General features: G+C 48.7%; 1 protein-coding gene across 1 annotated transcript in view; it reads right to left on the bottom strand.

Annotated features, from left to right (window-relative positions):
• Positions 1–5,583: 5,583 nt before the first annotated feature.
• Positions 5,584–19,994, bottom strand: part of Acsbg2 (acyl-CoA synthetase bubblegum family member 2) — a 20,353-nt gene continuing 5,942 nt past the window's right edge. The window contains 11 exon segments of the mRNA XM_017799134.1: positions 5,584–5,657; positions 6,469–6,493; positions 6,495–6,716; positions 6,900–7,039; positions 7,440–7,657; positions 9,175–9,408; positions 9,503–9,688; positions 13,940–13,945; positions 14,349–14,515; positions 16,810–16,843; positions 16,845–16,930. Of these exon segments, the coding sequence (XP_017654623.1) occupies positions 5,584–5,657; positions 6,469–6,493; positions 6,495–6,716; positions 6,900–7,039; positions 7,440–7,657; positions 9,175–9,408; positions 9,503–9,688; positions 13,940–13,945; positions 14,349–14,515; positions 16,810–16,843; positions 16,845–16,930 (1,392 nt within the window).

The following is a 19,994-nucleotide window of genomic DNA, read 5'->3' as shown; positions in this document are numbered from 1 at the left end:
TCCCTCCCTCCCTCCCTCCCTCCTTCCCTTGAGTCTTTCTGAGACACACACAGTCTCATATAGCCCAGGCTAACCCTGAACTCCTGATACTCCTGCCTCCACCTCCCAAGTGCTGTGGGATGACAGGCATGCACCACCACATCCAGCAAAGCTCAAGGGAGGGGCCGGAGCAATGGCTCAGCAGTTAAGAGCACTGGCTGCTCTTGTAGAGAACCCGGGTTCATGTCCCCGAACTCACATGGCAGCTAACAACCATCCATAACTCCACCTCCAGGGGATCCAACACCCTCTTCTCTCCTCTCCAGATGGTCAGCATCTCGGAGTCCAGATGGGGCTCTGCTGTTGCCTCCCTGGCCTCCATGGAGCCTCAGACTGACCAGAGATCAGGGTGTTGAGGCCTCATCTCCCTCCTTTCATGAGAAGAAGCCAGCCAAGGAAAGGACTATTGGGGGAGGGGGACCACGAAGGCCTTGAAGGCTGAGGAGACCAACTGGGATGCCTCTCCAATCAGAGGGAGCAGGTGGATGGCAGAGCATTCCTTCTCTCTCCAGAGACCTGGCCCTGAACATTTCCTGTGATGTGGGCTGAGCCTCTGCTCCTTACCTGCCTCTGTCTCCCCTTCTGTCAGCACCCCCAGATGGGAGAAGCAGAGTTGGTGGGTTCTGAAGTGTCAGGTGCTGGTGACAGTCAAGTCTTGAGGGCTCTAACTAGCACCTGGTGTTCCCAGCAGGCCCAAGTCTGCAATGACATTGGGGAGCTTCCCCTGGGTTGGTTGCCGGGACTGAACTAGTCCCCTCCCTGATTGATGGCTGGGTTTCAGAGGTCACAAGACACCATGCAGGCTGCTGCCAATCCTGCCGGCTATGGACCCTGTGTGGTACAAACCCTAAGGTGTCAGACAACATGGGCCTGCTGATGCTGGAGTGGTACAGGGGTTAGGGGCACAACCCATTGCTTTCCCACTGGATTTGAAGCTCTTATTGTATGACAGTTTCCACACATATAAAGCATTCCAACTGGAGGGAAGCTTTTAGTAAAAATTTTAATTTGGGGGGGCTGGAGAGATGGCTCAGCAGTTAAGAACACTGGTTGTTCTTGCAGAAGACCTGGGTTCTAATCCCAGCACCCACATGGCAGCTAACAACTGTCCGTAACTCCAGTTCCAGGGGATCCGACAGCCTCTTCTGTCCTCTGCGGGCATTGCACAACACAGGTGCACTTACCTACATGCAGGCAATACACGCACACACATTAAAAAAATTAAAAAAAAATTTATTTGCCTGTATGTATGTAAGTGTACCCATGTCATACAGTCCCTTCTGAGGTCAAAAGAGGGAGTCTGGAACTGGAGTTACAGACAGTTCTTAGCCACCATGTTGGTGCTGGAAACTGAACCCAGGTCCTCTGCAAGAGCAGCCAGTTAAGTCGCAAGGTGTTCTGAAGAGAGGTGACACATTCCATGCTGCAGGGAAGCTCAGGATGAGCTCAGGAAATAACCTAATACTGTCAGGAAGACCCTGAAACTGACCAGGTTTACTAGACCCTCTCCCCAAGTGCATATAAGTCCTAAGGACTGCTGGGTGACTCTCTGAGACAAGCCAAGCTGCCTGGAACAGGGTTAGACCAGCTGAGCTGCCTGAAAAGGACATTCTCCAGCCTGTGTCTGCCTGCATTGTGCAGTGCATTCCAGGGTTCCCGCTTCTGTGAACTGTCATCCATGTTGGGGTGCCCATGTAACCCTACACCCATCCTTCTGTAAGTAGTATACCGTCATTATACTCCAATAAAGATTTATCTTATTTTTAATTATGTGGATGTGCGTGTCTCTGTTTGGATTTGTCCTCATGTGAGTGCAGTGCCTGCAGAGACCAGAAGAGGGCGTCAAATACCTGGAGCTGGAGATACAGGTAGATGTGAGCCACTGGACATGGGTACTGGGAACTGAACTCTAGTCCTGGGCAAGAATTGTGCATGCTTAAGCACTGAGCCGTCTCTTCAGCCTCTGTGACCTCAATAGAAACTCACTGGTTCACTAAGTTAGACTTGGTTGGAATCATTCCTTTGGTTTGTTGATGTGCCCTAAGTGGGATGAATAGACAATTGTGTTTTCCCAGAAAGAGCCTCTTGCAGAGGACCTGGGTTCGATTCCTAGCATCCACAGACCTAACAACCATCTGTAATTCCAGTTCCAGAGGATCTGATGCCCTCTTTTGACCTCTGCAGGCAGGTATGCATGCAGGAAAAATACTCATACATATAAAATAAAAATAATCCATTTTAGGCCCATGTGGTGGCACACGCCTTTAATCTTAGTACTCAGGAGGCAGAGGCAGGCAGATCTCTATGAGATGGAGGCCAGCCTGGTCTAATAGTGAGTTCCAGGCCAGATGAGACAGGGAGACTCTGTCTCAAAAAGACCAAATAATAACAATAATAATACATTTTAAAATTATGTGTACGTGTGTCTGTGTGTGCACATGTATGGCGCCTTCTGAGGCCAGAGGCACTGGCTCCACTAGAGTTGGAGTTACAGGTAATTGTTAGCCATCAAGTGTGTGTGCTAGAACCAAACTGCAAGAGCAGCCAGTGCTCAACCACCAAACTGTCTCTCTATCCCTCCACCTTGTTTTTTTGAGGCAGGGTCTCTCACTGAACCTGGCACTCACTGATTGGGTAGTCTGGTTGGTCAACGAGCCCCAGAGATTCTCCTGCCTCTGCTTCCCAGTGCTGCAGTTACAAGAGCACCCGCCCTGGCTTGATAAGTGAGTGCTGGGGATTGGAGCCAAGTCTTCCCCTTTGTGGAGAAGCGTTTTACTGCTGGAAGCTTCTCTGCCTCACCCTCCTGTCTTGAGTCCCAGAGTCTCCAGAGTTCCGGTGTGTTGAGGGGTTCATTCCCAACTTGGTGCTGTTATGAGAAGGCTGAACCTTTAAGAGGCAGTTAAAGCAGGGTGTAGTGGCACATGCCTTTAATCCGAGCACTTGGGAGGCAGAGGCAGGTGGATCTCTGTGAGTTCAAGGCCAGCCTGGTCTACATAGTGAGTTCAGGTCAGCTGGGGCTACAGGGAGACCCTGTCTCAAAAGAAAAAAAAGAAAAAAAAAGAAAAGAAAGAAAGAAGTGGTTGAGTCAGTGGGGTTTGCTCTTGGCAGCTTTTACATCATGGCTGCCATGAGCACTTCCTGCCCTACCAGCTCCCACACCACACTAACCCATGCAAGCACGAGGGCCTGACTTGAAATCCCCAGCACCCAAGTAAAAAGCCAAGTGTAGAGACCTGGAGTGCTGTCGCATGCCTTTAATCCCAGCACTCAGGAGGCAGAAGCAGGCTGATCTCTGTGACATAGAAGCCAGCCTGGTCTACATAGTGAGTGCCAGGCCAGCTGGGGCTACAGGGAGACCCTTTCTTAAAAAACAAACATGAAAGAACCAATCAACAAGAAGCCCCTCAATTCTCCAGAGTGTGAGTTCACAACAGCTGGCCAGAATTTGAATCCACAACCGACTCAAGAGCCCCACCCTGTCCCCATCACAGCAAACAGAGGATTGTGTTCACGTCTGGCAAAAAATGACAACATGAAACCAAAGAGGCTGATTGTGAGAACTTATTTGGGGGTTTCCAAGCTCCTCCTGGGTAGGTGTTTTGGGGTTCAGTTCTTCAGACCTGTGAATGCTTTTTCTTTCTAGTAGGAAGTCTCTGGGGAGGAAGACCCAGTGGTAGACACACGTTAGATCTTTCTTCTGCGACAGCCTTCCCCAGGACCATGCCTTGATGGTGCAATGGTGAGTCATATATCGTGACCCTACTTCTGTGGAAGATGTGATGGGATGAACTGGAGCGTAGCTGAGACACTGGCTTCTTACAAACTGGACTCTAGGCTTCTCAGAGCAGGGAACCACCCACCTGGATGGGATGCACCTGTGGGAGGCTGGCGAGGCGAGACTCAGGTTAGCGTGTGGGCTCCTGGCTGCATGTGAGCTCATTCTGTAGGACCCTATGGGTCTCATGTATGAGCACCATGAAGGAAATGGGTCACTTACAAATGGTTCCTGTTCCCAGGTCCCCCTGTCATCATTGTTAGAGAGACGACACCCAGGAGCAAACACAGGAGCCACAAAAGCTGTTAAAATGTCTTTTAAAAAATCTATTTTTATTTTATGTGTATGAGTGTTTGCCTGCATGTAAGCACACCTATTCCATACAATGCCTGCGGAGGCCAGAAGATGGTGTTGAATTGCCTGGAACTGGAGTTATAGATGGTTGTTAGCCACCATGTGGATGCTGGGAATCAAGCCCAGAGCTTCCACAAGAACAGCCAGTGCTCTTGACTGCTGAGCCAGCTCTCCAGCCCATTAAAATTTCTCAATAGACAGGCTAAGAAGACAGTTCTGTGGGTTAGGTGCCTGCCTCACAAGTATGAGGACCTGAGTTCAATTCCCAGCATCCACATAAAATCTGGGTGTGGTGGTGCATGCCTGTAACACTAAGTATAGGAAGGTGCGGACAGGAGGATCCCAAGGGCTCCCTGGCTGCCTGCCTAGCTCGATCACGGACCTTTAGGTTCAATGAGAGACTCAGTCTCAAAAAATAAGGTGGATGGGGCTGGGAAATGTCTCAGTGGGTAAGAGCACTTGCTGTGAAAGCACAGGGGCCTGAGTTTAAATCCTGAGCACCATGTAAAATGCTGGGAGTGGACTGGAGACAGGATGGCTGGGACTCACTGGGCATCGGCTTGGCTCCAGGTGCAGAGAGACCCTGACTTGAGGGAATAAGGTGGACAGTGACGGGGCAATACATCGACGTCCTCCTCTGGCCTCCACATGCATGCACGGTCATACACGTGTGTGCACACACCACACACATGAGAAAGATGGAGAGCGACAGACACATGATGCTGATCTCCAGCCTCCACTCACAAGCACACCTATACACTCAACACACACATGCGTGTGCACATATTTTTTTAATCCAGGCATAGTGACTCACACCTGTCAGTCATCTCAGTACTCAGGAGATGGAGTCAGGAGGATTAGGACTTCAGAGTCACCCTTGGCTATAATAGTGAGTTCCAGGTCAGCCTGAGGTACAGGAGACCCTGTCTTAAAATAAGGGGGGGGTGGGACTGGAGAGATGGTTCAGTGGTTAACAACACCAGTTGCTCTTGCAGAGGACCCAGGTTCAGTTCCCAGCACCCACATGGCAGCTAACCACCATCCATAACTCCAGTTCTAGGGAATTCGACAGCCTCTTCTGGCCTCCTCAGGCATTGCATGCGTGTAGTGCACCTACATACATGCAGGCAAAACACACACAAAAAGACAAGCCATGCAGGGTACTGTACACCCTCCCATGCCTCAGCAGATGCAGCATGTGCTGGTCAAGATGCTACCCAGAACCTACCACAACTAAATGTTCATGCACATGTGTGCATATGTGTACACATGTGTGAGTGCTGGAGCTCTGAAGTGCCACCTGATGTCCCACTGTCCACATCCGGAGCCCCATGCTACACCCAGCAATGCCCAGCCCGAGAAGCAGGCCAGGCTTCCTACCATCGGGAAGCTTGAGGCAGCTTCCACGGCAGCTGTCAGGAGTACAAGCTATTGATCTGCGACTTGCACTTTTGGGCTATGAAACGTCTCCGAAGTTTTGTTGTTGGACCTGTGTTGGAAAAAGAGATGGGTCAATTTGCAGAGGTGGAAAAAATTCCATATTTACCATGGAAGTGGGGTCCCAGGCTGGGCAGGTAGCTGTGGCTACCCATGTCCAGGGGTTACTGCTCTGCCGTCAGCATGGGGGTGGGTCACAGGATGTCTGTGTGGACCATGGGATGGTGAGGGTATGGCTATAGTAAGGAGTGGTTCTGTTTTAAGATTTTATGTTTTTGTCTTATTTTTTTCTTTGTTTTTCAGATGGGGTCTCCCTGTAGCTCCAGCTTGTCAGGAACTCACTATGTAGAACAGGTTGGCCTTGATCTCAAAGAGATCCACCTGCCTCTGCCTCACAAGTGCTGGGACTAAAGGTGTGTACCACCACGCCTGACATATTTTCTTAAATTTTTTTTATGTGTATGAAAGTTTTACCTGCATGTATGTAAGTGCACCAGGTGTGTGCAGTGCCCACAAAGGCCAGAAGAGGGTGTTGGATCCATCGGATATTGAGTTACAAATGGTTCTTAACCCCCATGTGGGTACTGGGAACCCGGGTCCTCTGCAAAAGCAGCAGTGCTCTTGACGGCTCAGTAGCTATCTCTCCAGCGCCCTACAAGAGGTTTTTATTTTCTTTCCAGAACATCAATGTGTCCATCATAGGGAGGTGAGCCTGGGGGCTAGGTACAGTAAGTGGAGGGGACAGTGTCCTGGGTCCTGGCTGCTCCCACAGACCTGAGCCCTGGAGAAGCCACATCTCGGAGCCCAGCAACAGGGTGCTAGCAAGGAGCTGCCCTCTGAGGGCCAGGATCCAGTCTACTCACCCAGCTCTCCGCCCTGGATGGAAAAAGTCTTTCTCCAAGATAATCCACTTTTGGACTCTCTGCACATCAGTCAAGGCTTCCTGGCTCACTGCATCTATGCCGAACTGGATGGCCATGTAGACCAGTGGATCTTGAAGCATTACTATGTCTGACACGGTAGTCACCTGACTGCCCAACACCCGGCAGAACTTGATGGCCTCAGGGCTCAGCTTGTCCAGGGGCTGTCCAGTTATCTGATCTGTCTCACACTGCCCCAGGACAGACCTGTCACCCCCTGTGTTCCCTGGTCACCGCACCCTCAATCCAGGGGGTGCTGAAGACCAAGAAACAGGCCTGGAACCTAGGGATACCCTGAACCTCCTTGACCTCAGGGCTGGGTGAAACAGGCTTGATTGTCTGGAGCCGCCTGGAGGCTGCTGAGCCCACACTACCTTCAATGTAAGCAGCAGGCTGAGGAACATGGCCTTGTCACCTACTAGGATGGCATTGCTCACAATGGGAATCTTCTCCTTCGCCAGTGTCTCTATGGGGATGGGCAGCACGCTCTCTCCTCTGGCTGTGATCAGGATTTCTGGAGGAAAATGCCTGGCTTGGTACAGGTCCAACAGTGATAGTATGACCCCTACCTCCTTGGGGACCAGGACACCTGTTGCTGTGGACACTTCCCTTGAGAACCCCAGGACCACAGAGGATCGTGCCCTGACTCCCATCCACTCTAGATTCCACCAAACATCTAAGTCCTCAGATTCCACTCGAATGTCTTTGTTAGGTCATTTAAGACAGACTCTTGCTCTGTGGCTCAGGCTAGCCTTGGACTCATGGTCCTGCCTCAGTCTCCCTACTGCTGGGGGATGGCTCTGCCCTCGGTCACCCCTGGTACCCCCAATGCCCCTGGCACCCTAGTAGCACTGGTTTGCCCAGTATGCCATGATGCCCCCCTGTACTCCCAGGACCTCTGGTTACCCTAGTACCTTTGATGCGGCCAGTGATGTAGAGGAAGCCCTGATTGTCCAAGCAGCCCATATCCCCTGAGTGCAGCCAGCCATCCTCATCAATGACCTCCATTGTGGCATCCTCCATGTCCAGGTAGCCCATGAACACGTGCCTACCCCACATGCACACCTCCCCAAGACTGTCCTTGTTCTGCTGGTACAGGATGTTCTTACACCCGTTGAGGATCTTGCCACTGCTGTCGGGGGACAGGAATGGGGAAACTGAAGCCCAGAGACACAGAGTCATTTGCCCCAAGTCTGCCTGGATCCTCAGCCTGGGGTCCTAATGCTCTGAAGCTGGGCCTGGCTGGACTCGTGCCCTCTCTGAGACCCACTGGACGTAAAGTCCACCCAGTTTAGAGCTCCCAATGCTGTGAACATGGAGGTCAAGCAGTACCTGGTGTGATTTTTATTCCCACGTATGATGGGGAAGGAAAAATGCTAAGGACTAACAGAACAGTTACCCCCTTTACGCAGACCTTGAACAGCACAGCCATGCAATGGCAGGCTGGGGCAGCTGAACTTAGGCAACAGCAATCTAGGGTCTCTTCAGAGCCTGCAGCCATGTGCCACTATGCTGAGAAGCCAGCTTTTTAAAAATATTTTATCATATTTTATTTTTTTTGGTCTTTTTGAGACAGGGTCTCCCTATAGCCCTAGCTGGCCTGGATTCACTATGGAGACCAGGCTGGCCTCAAACTCATAGAGATCCACCTGCCTCTGCCTCCCAAGTGCTGGGATTAAAGGCGTGCATCACCACGCCCGGCTATTTATTATTTTTTTATTTTATGTGTACAAGTGTATTGCCTGCATGTATGTGAGTGCACCTGTGTTGTGCAATGCCTTGGAGGTCAGAAGAGGGCTTTGGATTCCCCTGGAACTGGAGTTAAGACGGTTTGTAGCCGCCGTGTGGGTGCTGGGAATCGAACCCCGGTCCTCTGCAAGAGCAGTCAGTGCTCTTAAGCGCTGAGCCATCTCTCCAGCCCCATGAGAAGCCAGCTTTTAAAATGGGTGGGAAATATAGGCAGCTAACTGAGAGACAAGGAAGCACAGGTGGTTTTGAAATGTATAAAAGATTTTTTTTCAAGCTCATAATAGGAACTGAAATTAAATCGAGGTAGCGTTTTTTTTTGTTTTTTTTTTCACTAGTCTATTGCAAGGTACTGTGCACGTCGACTTTGCCTCCTGGCATAAACTTTTCCTCCTCTGAGTGGCCTTGGTCATGGTGTTTGATCACAACAGTTAAGTAACTAGTACAGCCCCTTCCCTAGGCTGGGGACGGGAGAGGAGACTTTCCAGGAGCTGCCTAGATGCCTGCAGGGAGCTTGAGGGATGCAGCCTCTGTGAGTGGCCAACCATGCTGGGGTGGGCTTTTCAGTGACACGCCTTTGGGTCACCCACAGCCCTATAAGTAACCCCAGTAAACTCACTGAACTGACAGGTGGAATCCTTTTTTTGGTCTGTTTTCAGTGCCCTATCCAGGGGTGAATAGATGTTTGTGGGCATCTCCCCAGGAAAAGTCACATAAGACAGTAGATGGTTCTAGAACAATTTCCCTTCACTGTAGGCTGCGTGAAAAGCTAAGAGACCTGGGCTGGAAAAAAGGGCCTTCAGGATACCCAAAGTCAGAGTGCATCTCAGCACAGTGGTCCCTGCCTCTGTCCACTCCCTAACCCCGAGGTCCTGGAAGACCTCGGGATGCTGAGCCTGGTACCTCAGGACCCTGTAGTTGGTCTTGCTGGAGACGGAGTGGGGTCCGGAGCTCTCACTCATGCCGTAGAGCTCACCGATGTGGATGTCCAGGCCGAGGAAGAACTCAGAGTCGTCCTGAGAGAGGGGTGCCACTGCACTGAGGAAGGAGTGGCGGCGATCCAGACCCAGGGATAGCCTCACCTTGCTGAACACAAGTGCGTTGGCTATGCGGTAGTTCATGGGAATGTCTCTCTTCCTGTGGACGGCAGTGGCAAGGATGGTTCAACCTTCGATGAGCAGAAAGGGTGCTGGAGGGACCCTCCCGGCCCTTGGGAGGATGTGGCACCCACCCCAGCATCCGCTTGGTGTTGACCTTCAAGCCAATGATTTTGGCCCACTTGAAGACCTTCTTCCACAGGTTGGAGGACCTGGTCACACTCTCCTTGATGGTTTCCTGCATCTTCTCCCAGATGCCAGGCATCCCAAGGAAGGCGGTGGGCTTCACCTCCTGGAGTGTGGACACTAGGGTGCCCTGCCTGTGACACAGTGGGGGTGCTATTGGGGCCTTCCTGGAGCCATGTGTCCATCTCCCTGAGCCTCCCCAGCCCAGCCTTCACAGCTGACAGGACTAGACATGAGAGCTGGCACAGCCAGCCAGAGGCTTCTCTCTCTTTCTCTCTCCCTCTCTCTCTTCCCCTCTTCTCTCCCCCACCCCTCGATTTGATGGGAAAACACAAACTGGTGAGATCATTTCAGAATCGAAATGTTGAAACACGTTTAACATTTTGGCCCCAACCCTGGCAGCTTTAAGTGAAGGAATTTAGCTAAAGAACACTGGGCTTACAGAGAGATGCAACCAAGATATTGCAATGGGACAGAAATAGTCTAAATGTTCAACAATTGGGCATTGGCTAAAAATTTGTCCAAGTGTGCAGTGGAATATGATACAACCATTAAACCATTAAAAAGATGCAAGAGCTGCTTCCTTGAAATTGATCCACAGATTCAATGCAACCATGATCAAAACCTAGACAGTCATTGATAAGTGAATGGTTAAGTTCTCCATAGAGAACAAAGGGTCTAGAATAACACAAGCAATTTTGGAAAAGGACACAACTGTAGGATTTACAACCTAAGCTTTAAAGTTTTTATTTTGTTTTATTTTATTTTATTTGGACACAGTCCTTCTAGTAGCCCAGGTTGGCCTGGAACTTGTGATCTTCCTGTCCCAGCCTCCAGAGTGTTGGAATTATAGGCATACACCACTGTCCAGCCCCAGGGTGGCTTGATACAGATGAAATTCTACATCAGGGATCAGCTGATTTTCAGCAAAGGCACCAAAGTGACTCCTTGCAGTTGGGGAAAATCAGTGTTCATAAACAAAAGAAGCAAGTCTGCTTGGCTTGGAGTATGACTACTTGCCCAACACAAAACCCAAAGATGGAGAGCTTGTAACACCAGAGGGCACAGAGGCTTCTTTGGCATGATACCAAACATTTAAAAGAGGAAAAAAATAATAAATCAGACCTCATCAAAGCCAGACGTTTTTGGTTCTTCAAAACACAGTGAAGAAAACAAAAGACAAGAACTGGAGGTGGATTTATAAATCCTGTACTTGGTAAGGACTCGTCTGAATATGTAAATAACCCTTAAAAATCAACAAGAGGGCTGGAGATGGCTCAGTGGTTAGGACCACTGGCTGCTCCCAGAGGACCTGGATTCAGTTCCTAACATGGCAGCTAACAACTAACATGGCAGCTAACAACTGTCCAGTTCCAGGGGATCTGACACACTCTTCTGTCCTCTGTGGGCATTGCACACATGTGGCACACTTACATACATGCAGGGAAGACACTCATACACATGAAATAAGAAATGAAATAAAAAAAGTTTAACCCCAGCATTGGGAAGGCAGAGGCAGGTAGACTGCAACATACCCTGGTCCACATAGTGATCCGGGCCAGATGGGGCCACAGGGAGACCCTGTCTCAGAAACAATCAAGAGCCTGGTGTGGTGGCGCACGCCTTTAAACTCAGCACTCAGGAGGTAGAGGCAGGTGGATCTCTATGAATTTCAGGCCAGCTTGGTCTACATAGTGAGTTCCATGCCAGCTGGGGCTACAGGGAGACCCTGTCTCAAAAAGACAAAAACAAAAACAAAATAACAACAAAAGTATCTGTCCAATGGGTGGATGAAAACTCCTAGAACTGATCAACACTTTCAGTATAGTGGCAGGTTATAAAATCAATCTACAAAAATCAGTAGCCTTTCTACATACCAATAACAAGCAATTGGAGAAAGAGTACAGGGAGATGCTCCCATTCACAATTGCTGCAAAAAAAGAAATATCTTGGAATAAATCTGACCAAAGACACCAAAGATCTCTACAACGAAAATTTTAAATTGTTAAAGAAAGAGATTGAGGAGAACACCAGGAGATGGAAGGACCTCTCATGCTCATGGATTGGAAGAATTAATATTGTAAAAATGATCATCCTACCAAAAGCAATATATAGATTCAATGCAATCCCAATCAAAATCCCCATGACATACTTCACAGAATTAGAAAAAAACCAACCTCAAATTCGTATGGAAGCACAAAAGACCCCACATAGCCAAAGCAACCCTGAGCACAAAGATCAACGCTGGGGGGATTACTGTACCAGATCTCAAAGTATACTACAGGGCTATAGTCATAAAAACATCATGGTACTGGTACAAAATTAGACACATAGAACAATGGAATATCATTGAAGATCCAAACCTGAGTACATGCAATTTCAGCCACCTGATGTTTGACAAAGGTGCCAAGAACACACAATGGAGGAAAGACAGCACCTTCAACAAATGGTGCTGGCAAAACTGGATCTCCACCTGTAGAAGAATGAAACTAGATCCTTATCTTTAGCCTTGCACAAAATTCAGCTCCAAATGGATCAAAGACCTCAATGTGAAACTGGAAACCCTGAAACTATTAGAAGAAAATATTGGCAGTAACTTACAAGATAAGTGTAGGAAAGGATTTTCTACATCAGACAGAAGTTGCTTAGGAATTAAGGTCAGCAATCAACAAGTAGGACCTCATTAAACTAAAAAGCTCTATACAGCAAAAGAAACAATCAAAAAAGTGAAGAGAAAACACACAGAATGGGAGAAAATCTTTACCAGTGACACATCTGACAGAGTTTTAGCATCCAGAATATATAAAGAACTAAAAAAAAAAAAAAAGAATCGAGAAACCAATGACCCAATAAAAAGATGGGCTAAAGATCTAAACAGTTCTCAAAGGAAGAAATAAAGATGGCTAAGAACCATCTCAAAAAGTGTTCAACATCATTAGTAATTAGGGAAATGCAAATTAAAACCACTCTAAGGTATCACCTTACCCCAATCAGACTGGCTAGGATCAAGAGAACAAATGATACCAAATGCTGGTGAGGATATGGAAAAAGAAGAAAACTCATTCACTGCTGGTGGAATGTGTGTGTGCTTGCCTGCTCGCTTGCTTATATTCAGTTCTATTTCCTGTTTCTCTCACATGCTTCAGGGCCCCCTGTATAGGGAACGGTGCTGGGAACGGTGCTGGCCACGCTGGGCTGGCCCTTCCCACCTTAATCAACTTAATTAAGACAATCCCCCACGGACGTTTCTACAGGCCGACCCTTTCTACTTTTCCATTGCATACCTCTGCTTTTATGTTCTTCATTTAGATGACTAGAGATTCGCACTTGTGCGTTATAAAGACTCTGCTCCAGGGTTCATCTGTTCTTCGATCCAGTTTAACAACACTATTTTTTTTCCTTTTAAATTCCAGGTCCTTTTAATAAGATGATGCTGTACATCAGTCCCTTCTGCATGAAATAACTACCATCATCTCTACTTCAGCTGAGCCTGATCACTAAACATCGTCACAATTGGGCTTGTTGACAGTTGTGCTTATTCATTAAAAGAGGGCCAAGCAGGGTCATTGGCCCCTCTCCAGAGTATCCAGCCACTCTTCCCAGCCAACTGTATGTAATTTGGCCCTAATCACACATGGTCTCCTGGATTCAGGGAGGGCTAAGTTATACAATCTGGGGAAGGCTGAGAAGAGAGGGCATGACCCATGCTGGGTAAAGGCTTTCCAGTTTGAATACCCTCAGGTCATACATACACTTCAGCAATGCCTCAGTTATTTTGAAGCCTTTGAGAGGGAACTGACACTGATCCTAGCCACTCCAACAGCTATCAAAATACCTGAAAGCAAAGCCTGAATCCACCACTCTAGAGTTCAGCCTTGGCAGACAAAAGAAAAATGAGGAGGAACCCAATAGAGGGATGCTTTTGGAAACTCTAGTCAAGAAATTCCAGTGGACTCTTGTATGGACATTTGAAAATTTCCCTGTTCTGACTTTTTTCTAGTTCCCTGTCTAGAACTTGTAACGCTAATTACTCTTGCCTTTACTTCTCCTTCACATCTCCTAGTCACAATTCAAAGACTTTCTTTTCCCCCTAGAGATAAGAGTTATACAATCTGGGAGTCTTTTAGATAGACTCACTGAAGGGGTACCCTAATTGCCTCATCCAGAGTCCCTGTTCAGCATGGAAGAAGCCACAGCAGTCTGCGTCCTGATTCCCTATTGGCAATTTGGGTAACCTCTTCAGAGGATGGCGTGATAAGAATAGGAGGTAGGAGCCGGGCGTGGTGGTGCACGCCTTTAATCCCATCTCTCCAGAGGCAGAGGCAGGCAGATCTCTGTGAGTTCAAGGCCAAAGAAAAGTAGCCAGTTTCTTGGCTAAAAATCACAGTGCCCTTGGGCCTCTTAGCAACACACTCCATTCCAAAGGCCAAAAACATTGAAAATATTTGGGAGCTTTTATTTAATCCGTAAAAGATTTTAGGGTTACCTCTTCAGAGGGGTGAATGTTAGAGTAGCCAAAAGCCCCATTTAAAAAAAACTAATCAAAGAAGAAAGAGTACATGAACTTATCAGAAAAAAGTGATGGGCAGATATGGGAGGAGTTGGAGGGGAGGGAGTGGGCATGGATTTGATCAAAACACCTTATATGCATGTATGAAATTCTCAATAAATTATTTATTTAAAAATAAAACAAAAACCAAACCAAAAATAAAACAACAAAATCTGTCCAATGGGTGGACGATGTCCACTTCCCTGGGGCTCCCCAGAACACTTGGGGCCCTCACATAGCCTCACCCTGATTGAGCAAAGAGTGTGAGCACCCCAGTCTTCAGGGGGATCCAAATGTCTATTACCTGGGCTGAGATGTGGCTGAGGGGCAGGTAGCTGACCACTGCCTCCTGCTTCCTCAAGATATGATTCAGTCTGAGATCCCTCATCATCACCCCAGCCATCCGTGTGATCTACAAAACAGGCCACATCCCAGAGCGCCTCACCCAGGACTTCAGTGTGCGTGTGTACATGTGTGGAGGTCAGCAGTCAATGTCAGGTTGCTTCCTCAATTGCTTGACCTTATTTTTTTAATTTTGATTTCGTGTGTGTGTGTGTGTGTGTATTGCCTACATGGATGTAAGTGCACCACATGAGTGCAATGCTCAAAGTTGTCAGAAGAGGGTATCGGATTCCCTGGAACTGGAGTTATGGATGGTTGTTAGTGACCATGTGGGTGCTGGGAACTGGACCTGGGTACTCTTAGCTGCTGAGCTGGCTCTCCAGCCCCTCCTCTTTACTTTTTGAGACAGGGTCTCTCACTGGACCTGGAACTCACCTACCTGGCTGGGCTGTCTGGCCAGTGAGCACCCAGTATCTTGGGTGTCTGCCTTGCCAGCTGTGCCTGGCTTTTTATGTGGGTATTGGAGACTGAACTCAGGTCCTCATGCATGGGGAGCAGTTTACAAATTCACCATCTACCCAGCCCTGTGTCCAACCTTTTCACACTGCAATACAACATTGTCTTCTACAAAGTCCATGCTGGGAAGTGGATTCAGAAGAGTTCCTGGAGCTTGCTGGCCAGCCAGCCTAACCTAATGGGTAAGCACCAGGCTCAGAGAGACCGTGTGTCAAAACATAAGGTGGAGAGTGACTGAGGCAGCCACTCTCCAGCTGTATACATGAAGAGAATTCCTAATATGTAGGATCACCCTAGCACACTGGGAGGTGCTGCTCCGTATGCAGTATTAGCTAGCTGACACAAACCTGCAGTAGCTAATCATAGAATTATAAGTATGAAGGATTGGTATTAAATGCTGAGTAGGCTGGGGAATAACTATGATGGTTAATCTTGAAAGTCAACTTGTAGGGGCTGGGAAATGACTCTCAGGTAGAACACTTGCCACACAACTGTAAGAATCAGAGTTCAGATCCCCAGAACCCACATCAACCCTGAGTGAGGCGTAGTGGCCACCCAGTGCTAGAGATGTGGAGACAGGAAAGCCCTAGAGCACCTGGTTGGATACACTATCTGGATCTGCAAGCTCTGACCTGGTTCAAGTGGCAGACCTGATTCAATATGTCAGTTGGGGAGGTATCAAGGAAGACACCCAATGGCAATCTCTGGCCTCCACATGCATGTACACATGTGTCACATGTTCTCACACATGTTCCCAGGTGTGCTGGTATATTTCTGTCATCCTAGCACTCTGGGGGTGGAGGCAGAAGTGAGTTTGAGCTCAGCCTGGGCTACATCAAACCCCATCCACTCAAATAAAATAAAAATAAACCAACTCAGGCTAGAGAGATGGCTCAGTTGGTGAAGTATTTGCCTTGCAGACAGAAGGATCCAAGTTCAAATTCCTAAAATCCTGGGGCAGGAGAAATGGCTCAACAGTTAAGAAAGAGCACTGGCTGCTCTTATAGAGGAGCTGGTTCAGTTCCCAGCACCCACATGGTGGCTAACAACCATCCCTAACTCCAGTTCCAGGGGATCCGATGCCCTCTGACTCCATGGGCACTGCACAACATAGGTGCACCTACCTACATGCAGGCAAAATAACTCATATATAAAAAATCAAAATTTAAAAAAAAATTCCTAAAAGCCGGGCATGGTGGCGCACGCCTGTAGTCCCAGCACTTGGGAGGCAGAGGCAGGTGGAGCTCTGTGAGTTCAAGGCCAGCCTGATCTACATAGTGAGTTCCAGGACAGCTGGGGCTACAGGGAGACCCTGTCTCAAATAAAAAAAAAGACCAAAAAAAAAATTCCCAAAACCCAGGCAATCCCAGACACACACACATGCACACACACACACAGTCATTAACAGCATTGGCTGCTCTTGCAGAGGACCCAGATTCAGTTCCCAGCACCCACAAGGCAGCTAACAACCATCTCTAACTCCAGTTCCAGGGAATCCAACACCCTCTTCTACCAGTATTGCACACAAAGGAGCACTTACATACATGCAGGCAAAGCATTTATACACATAAAATAAAAATAATAAATAAAAATAAAAATCACCCATGCATCAAATAGAAACCATGAAACCAACTTCCATTTCACAGAGGGAAACTGAGGCTTCATGATGTTGGGTGTGTCACCCCATGTTGTTCGGCCTGGCTTTGGATCTTGATGTGCCCCAAACCCCAGGGCTCCACCAACTGTCTTGCTCCCCGGGGAAAACAGACACACACCATCTGGCCCCCACTCCCTCCTGTCTGGTCTTGGGGACCCGCAATCACTGCAGCATGAGGGGCTGTGGCTTACGTTGTCGTGACTCAGCATTACCCCCTTGGGGTTCGGCGCACTGGTTGGCCTTCTGACTCAGGATGATCCTGTCTAGCTGCACGTTGGTGATGCTGTTGCCCAGTTCCATGAAGTCGTGCTACTGTGGACGGGAGGATGGCGGTGGGTAATGGGCACCCAGCTGGCCTCTGGCGTAGACCCGTCCATGGCCCTGAGGTATGCTGGTGCCCAACTGGAGGAAGGGCGGAGGATGGGTCCCTAGAACTCTCGAAAAGGACCTAGGACCGGCATCCCACTCTGTCAATTCCCCATAATTTGCTCTTGGACAAGCCTTTCGGCTGCCCGTGCCTCAGTTTCCTCATGTATGACATTTGAAGGATAGCAGAAGGCCCTCTCTTTGGGTTGCCCTAAGCAGTGACTGACTGATTGCTATGTGACCTTGGGCAAGTCACTTTCCCTTCTGTACCCCAGCTCTTGCATCAAGCATCAAGGAGTCCCACACTGGTTGCAAAACAATGAAAGTCAGAACCCAAATAGCTTAAGTGAAAGATTTTTAAAGTACATTTAATTACTTTAAAAAATTGTTTTATGATAGTGAGTTCCAGGCCAGTTGGGGCTACAGGGGAAACTCTGTCTCATAAGAAACCAAAACAAAAATTTTAATAAAAATTATTTATGGCCGGGCGTGGTGGTGCATGCCTTTAATCCCAGCACTCGGGAGGCAGAGGCAGGTGGATCTCTGTGAGTTCAAGGCCAGTCTGGTCTACATAGTGAGTTCCAGGACAGCTGGGGTTACAGGTAGACCCTGTCTCAAAAAGACCAAAAAACATTATTTATTTTATTTTATACATATGAGTATTTTGCCTGCATGTATGTATGTGTACCTGTGTTGTGCAGTGCTCATGGAGACCAGAATAGGGCATCAGAGCCCCTGAAACTGAAGTTACAGATTGTTGCTAGCCACCATGTGGATGTGGGAATCGAACCCAGGTCCCCTGCAAGAGCAGCCAGTGCTCTTAACCCCCAAGTCATCTCTCTAGCCCCTACATCTAGTTACTTATTTTTGCGTGTGAAGGTCACAGAACCACCTTTGCAAGTTGGCTCTCTCCCTCTACCATGTAAGTTCCAGGGATCAGACTTGGTGGCAAGCCCCCTTTCCTGCTGAGCCCTCTCATTGGCCCCCATAGAAAATTTCCATGTATTGCTGGGAATAGTGGGAGACCCCGGAAAGAGCTTTTCAGAGTTCCTGCGTCTTAGTTACTGAGTGGACCAGCTGGCTCCACCAGGACTCCAGAAGTCAGGCCTGAGTGGCTGAAACCAGAGGACCCCATCCATGTTGGTCACAGTCATTGGACAGGGTTCTGAACATGTGACTTCAAAACCTCAGAGAGATGATTGAAGGCTTTACCAGGAAATGCTGGTGTCAGTGCCTAGATGTAGCCCGGTGACTATGAACATGGAGAAAGGGGCAAGGCAGGGGTCAAGGGACCCAACAGAGGACCCCTTTTGCTTAAGCCATTCGGAGTCAGGGTTTGTACTTCAAATGTAACAAAGTGTTTATAAGCTGAATCTTTTTTTAAAAAAATATTTTATTTATTATTTTTGCTTTCTGTGAATGAGTGTATTGTCTGCATGTATGTAAGTGTACCACATGTGTGCAATGCCCTTGGAGGTCAGAAAAGGGAAATGAAGTTATGGTTGTTAGCCTCCATGTGGGTGCTGGGAACCGAACCCGGGTCCTCTGTAAGAGCAGCCAGTGCTCTTACTGCTGAGGCAGCTCTCCAGCCCCTCAACCCTACAATTTTAAGAGTCAGCAGAAGACCTGAGTTTGAATCCCAGCACCCACATGGTGGCTAACAACTGTCCATAACTCCAGTTCCAGGGGACCCAACAGCCTCTTCTGTCTTCTGTGGGCACTGCACAACATAGGTGCACTTAGCTACACACAGGCAATACCTGCATACACATAAAAATAATAAATGAAAAAAAATTTAAAACTGCAGGGTTGAGCTCCTGATGTGGTGGTGCAGGCTTGTCAATCCCAGCACTCAGGAGGCAGAGGCAGGAGGATTTCAAGGTCAGTCTGGGACATACAGTGATTTAAAGGCTAGCCTGGGCTACATATTCAGCCCCTGTCTCAAATCAAGCCTTATATAATCTGCCTTCTGTTGCAGAGCAGATACTGTGCTATGCCATACAACCATCCTCCAGAAGCCAGGGTCCTCAGTTTGGGAGAGATCCTGACTCCAGGACACACTGGCTAAGATTCAGGCTGGGTGTTGTCGTGATACAGAGCGTCCTGCTGCCACCTAGCTGCCAGACGTCGACATGTCACTCAGAGTCCCACTACAGCAGGACCACCACTGTCCCCAAATCCCAGAGTGACTAACCTGGGGGACAGGCTGTCAGGGCGACTTCTACCAGAGGCTTGCTTTTCCTTTTTCCTTTCTCTCTACCAAACATCCATTCCAGGAAATTGAACCCAGGGCCTCTCACACCATATAGCCTGGCCCCCAGCCCCTCACTGGGGATTCTAGGCTGTCACCCTACTCCTGAGCCACGCCCCCAGCCCCTCACTGGGGAGTATAGGCTGTCACTCTATCCCTGAGCCACGCCCCCAGCCCCTCACTGGGGAGTCTAGGCTGTCACTCTACCCTGAGCCACGCCCCCAGCCCCTTACTGGGGGACTCTAGGCTGTCACTCTACCCTGAGCCAGGCCCCCAGCCCCTTACTGGGGGACTCTAGGCAAGGGCTCTACCCTGAGACCTTTTTAGTTTGTATTTTGACACAGGATCCCAGTAGTTGACCAGTTTGGCCTTGAACTCACAATCCTCCTTTCTAGTCTTCCAAGTTGCTGAGGTTACAGGCCTGTGTCCCCAACCTGGCTTAAAAGATGACTGGTTTGGTTTTATTTGTCTTTTTGAGACAGGATCTCCCTGTAGCCCCAGCTGTCCTGGAACTCACTATGTAGACTTGAACTCACAGAGATCCACCTGTCTCTGCCTTCCGAGTACTAGGATTAAAGGCATGCACCACCATGCCCGGCTAGATGACTGTTTTAAGTGATCCAAAAATGTTGCTGAGGTAGACCTGTGTGTTTGATCTGGTCCCCGCCCCTCCACAGGCCCCGCCCTCACAGGTTCCACCCCTCAACCGGCCCCTCCTTCCACCGGCCCTGCCCATCAATAGGCCCTCCTCCAACAGAC

Source organism: Nannospalax galili, unplaced genomic scaffold (genome assembly GCF_000622305.1).
Source record: "Nannospalax galili isolate Female #2095 unplaced genomic scaffold, S.galili_v1.0 scaffold77, whole genome shotgun sequence".
In the NCBI taxonomy this organism is placed as follows: Eukaryota; Metazoa; Chordata; class Mammalia; order Rodentia; family Spalacidae; genus Nannospalax; species Nannospalax galili.
The sequence above is the reverse complement of the archived record's forward strand: the minus strand, read 5'-3'. Positions and strand labels throughout refer to the sequence as shown.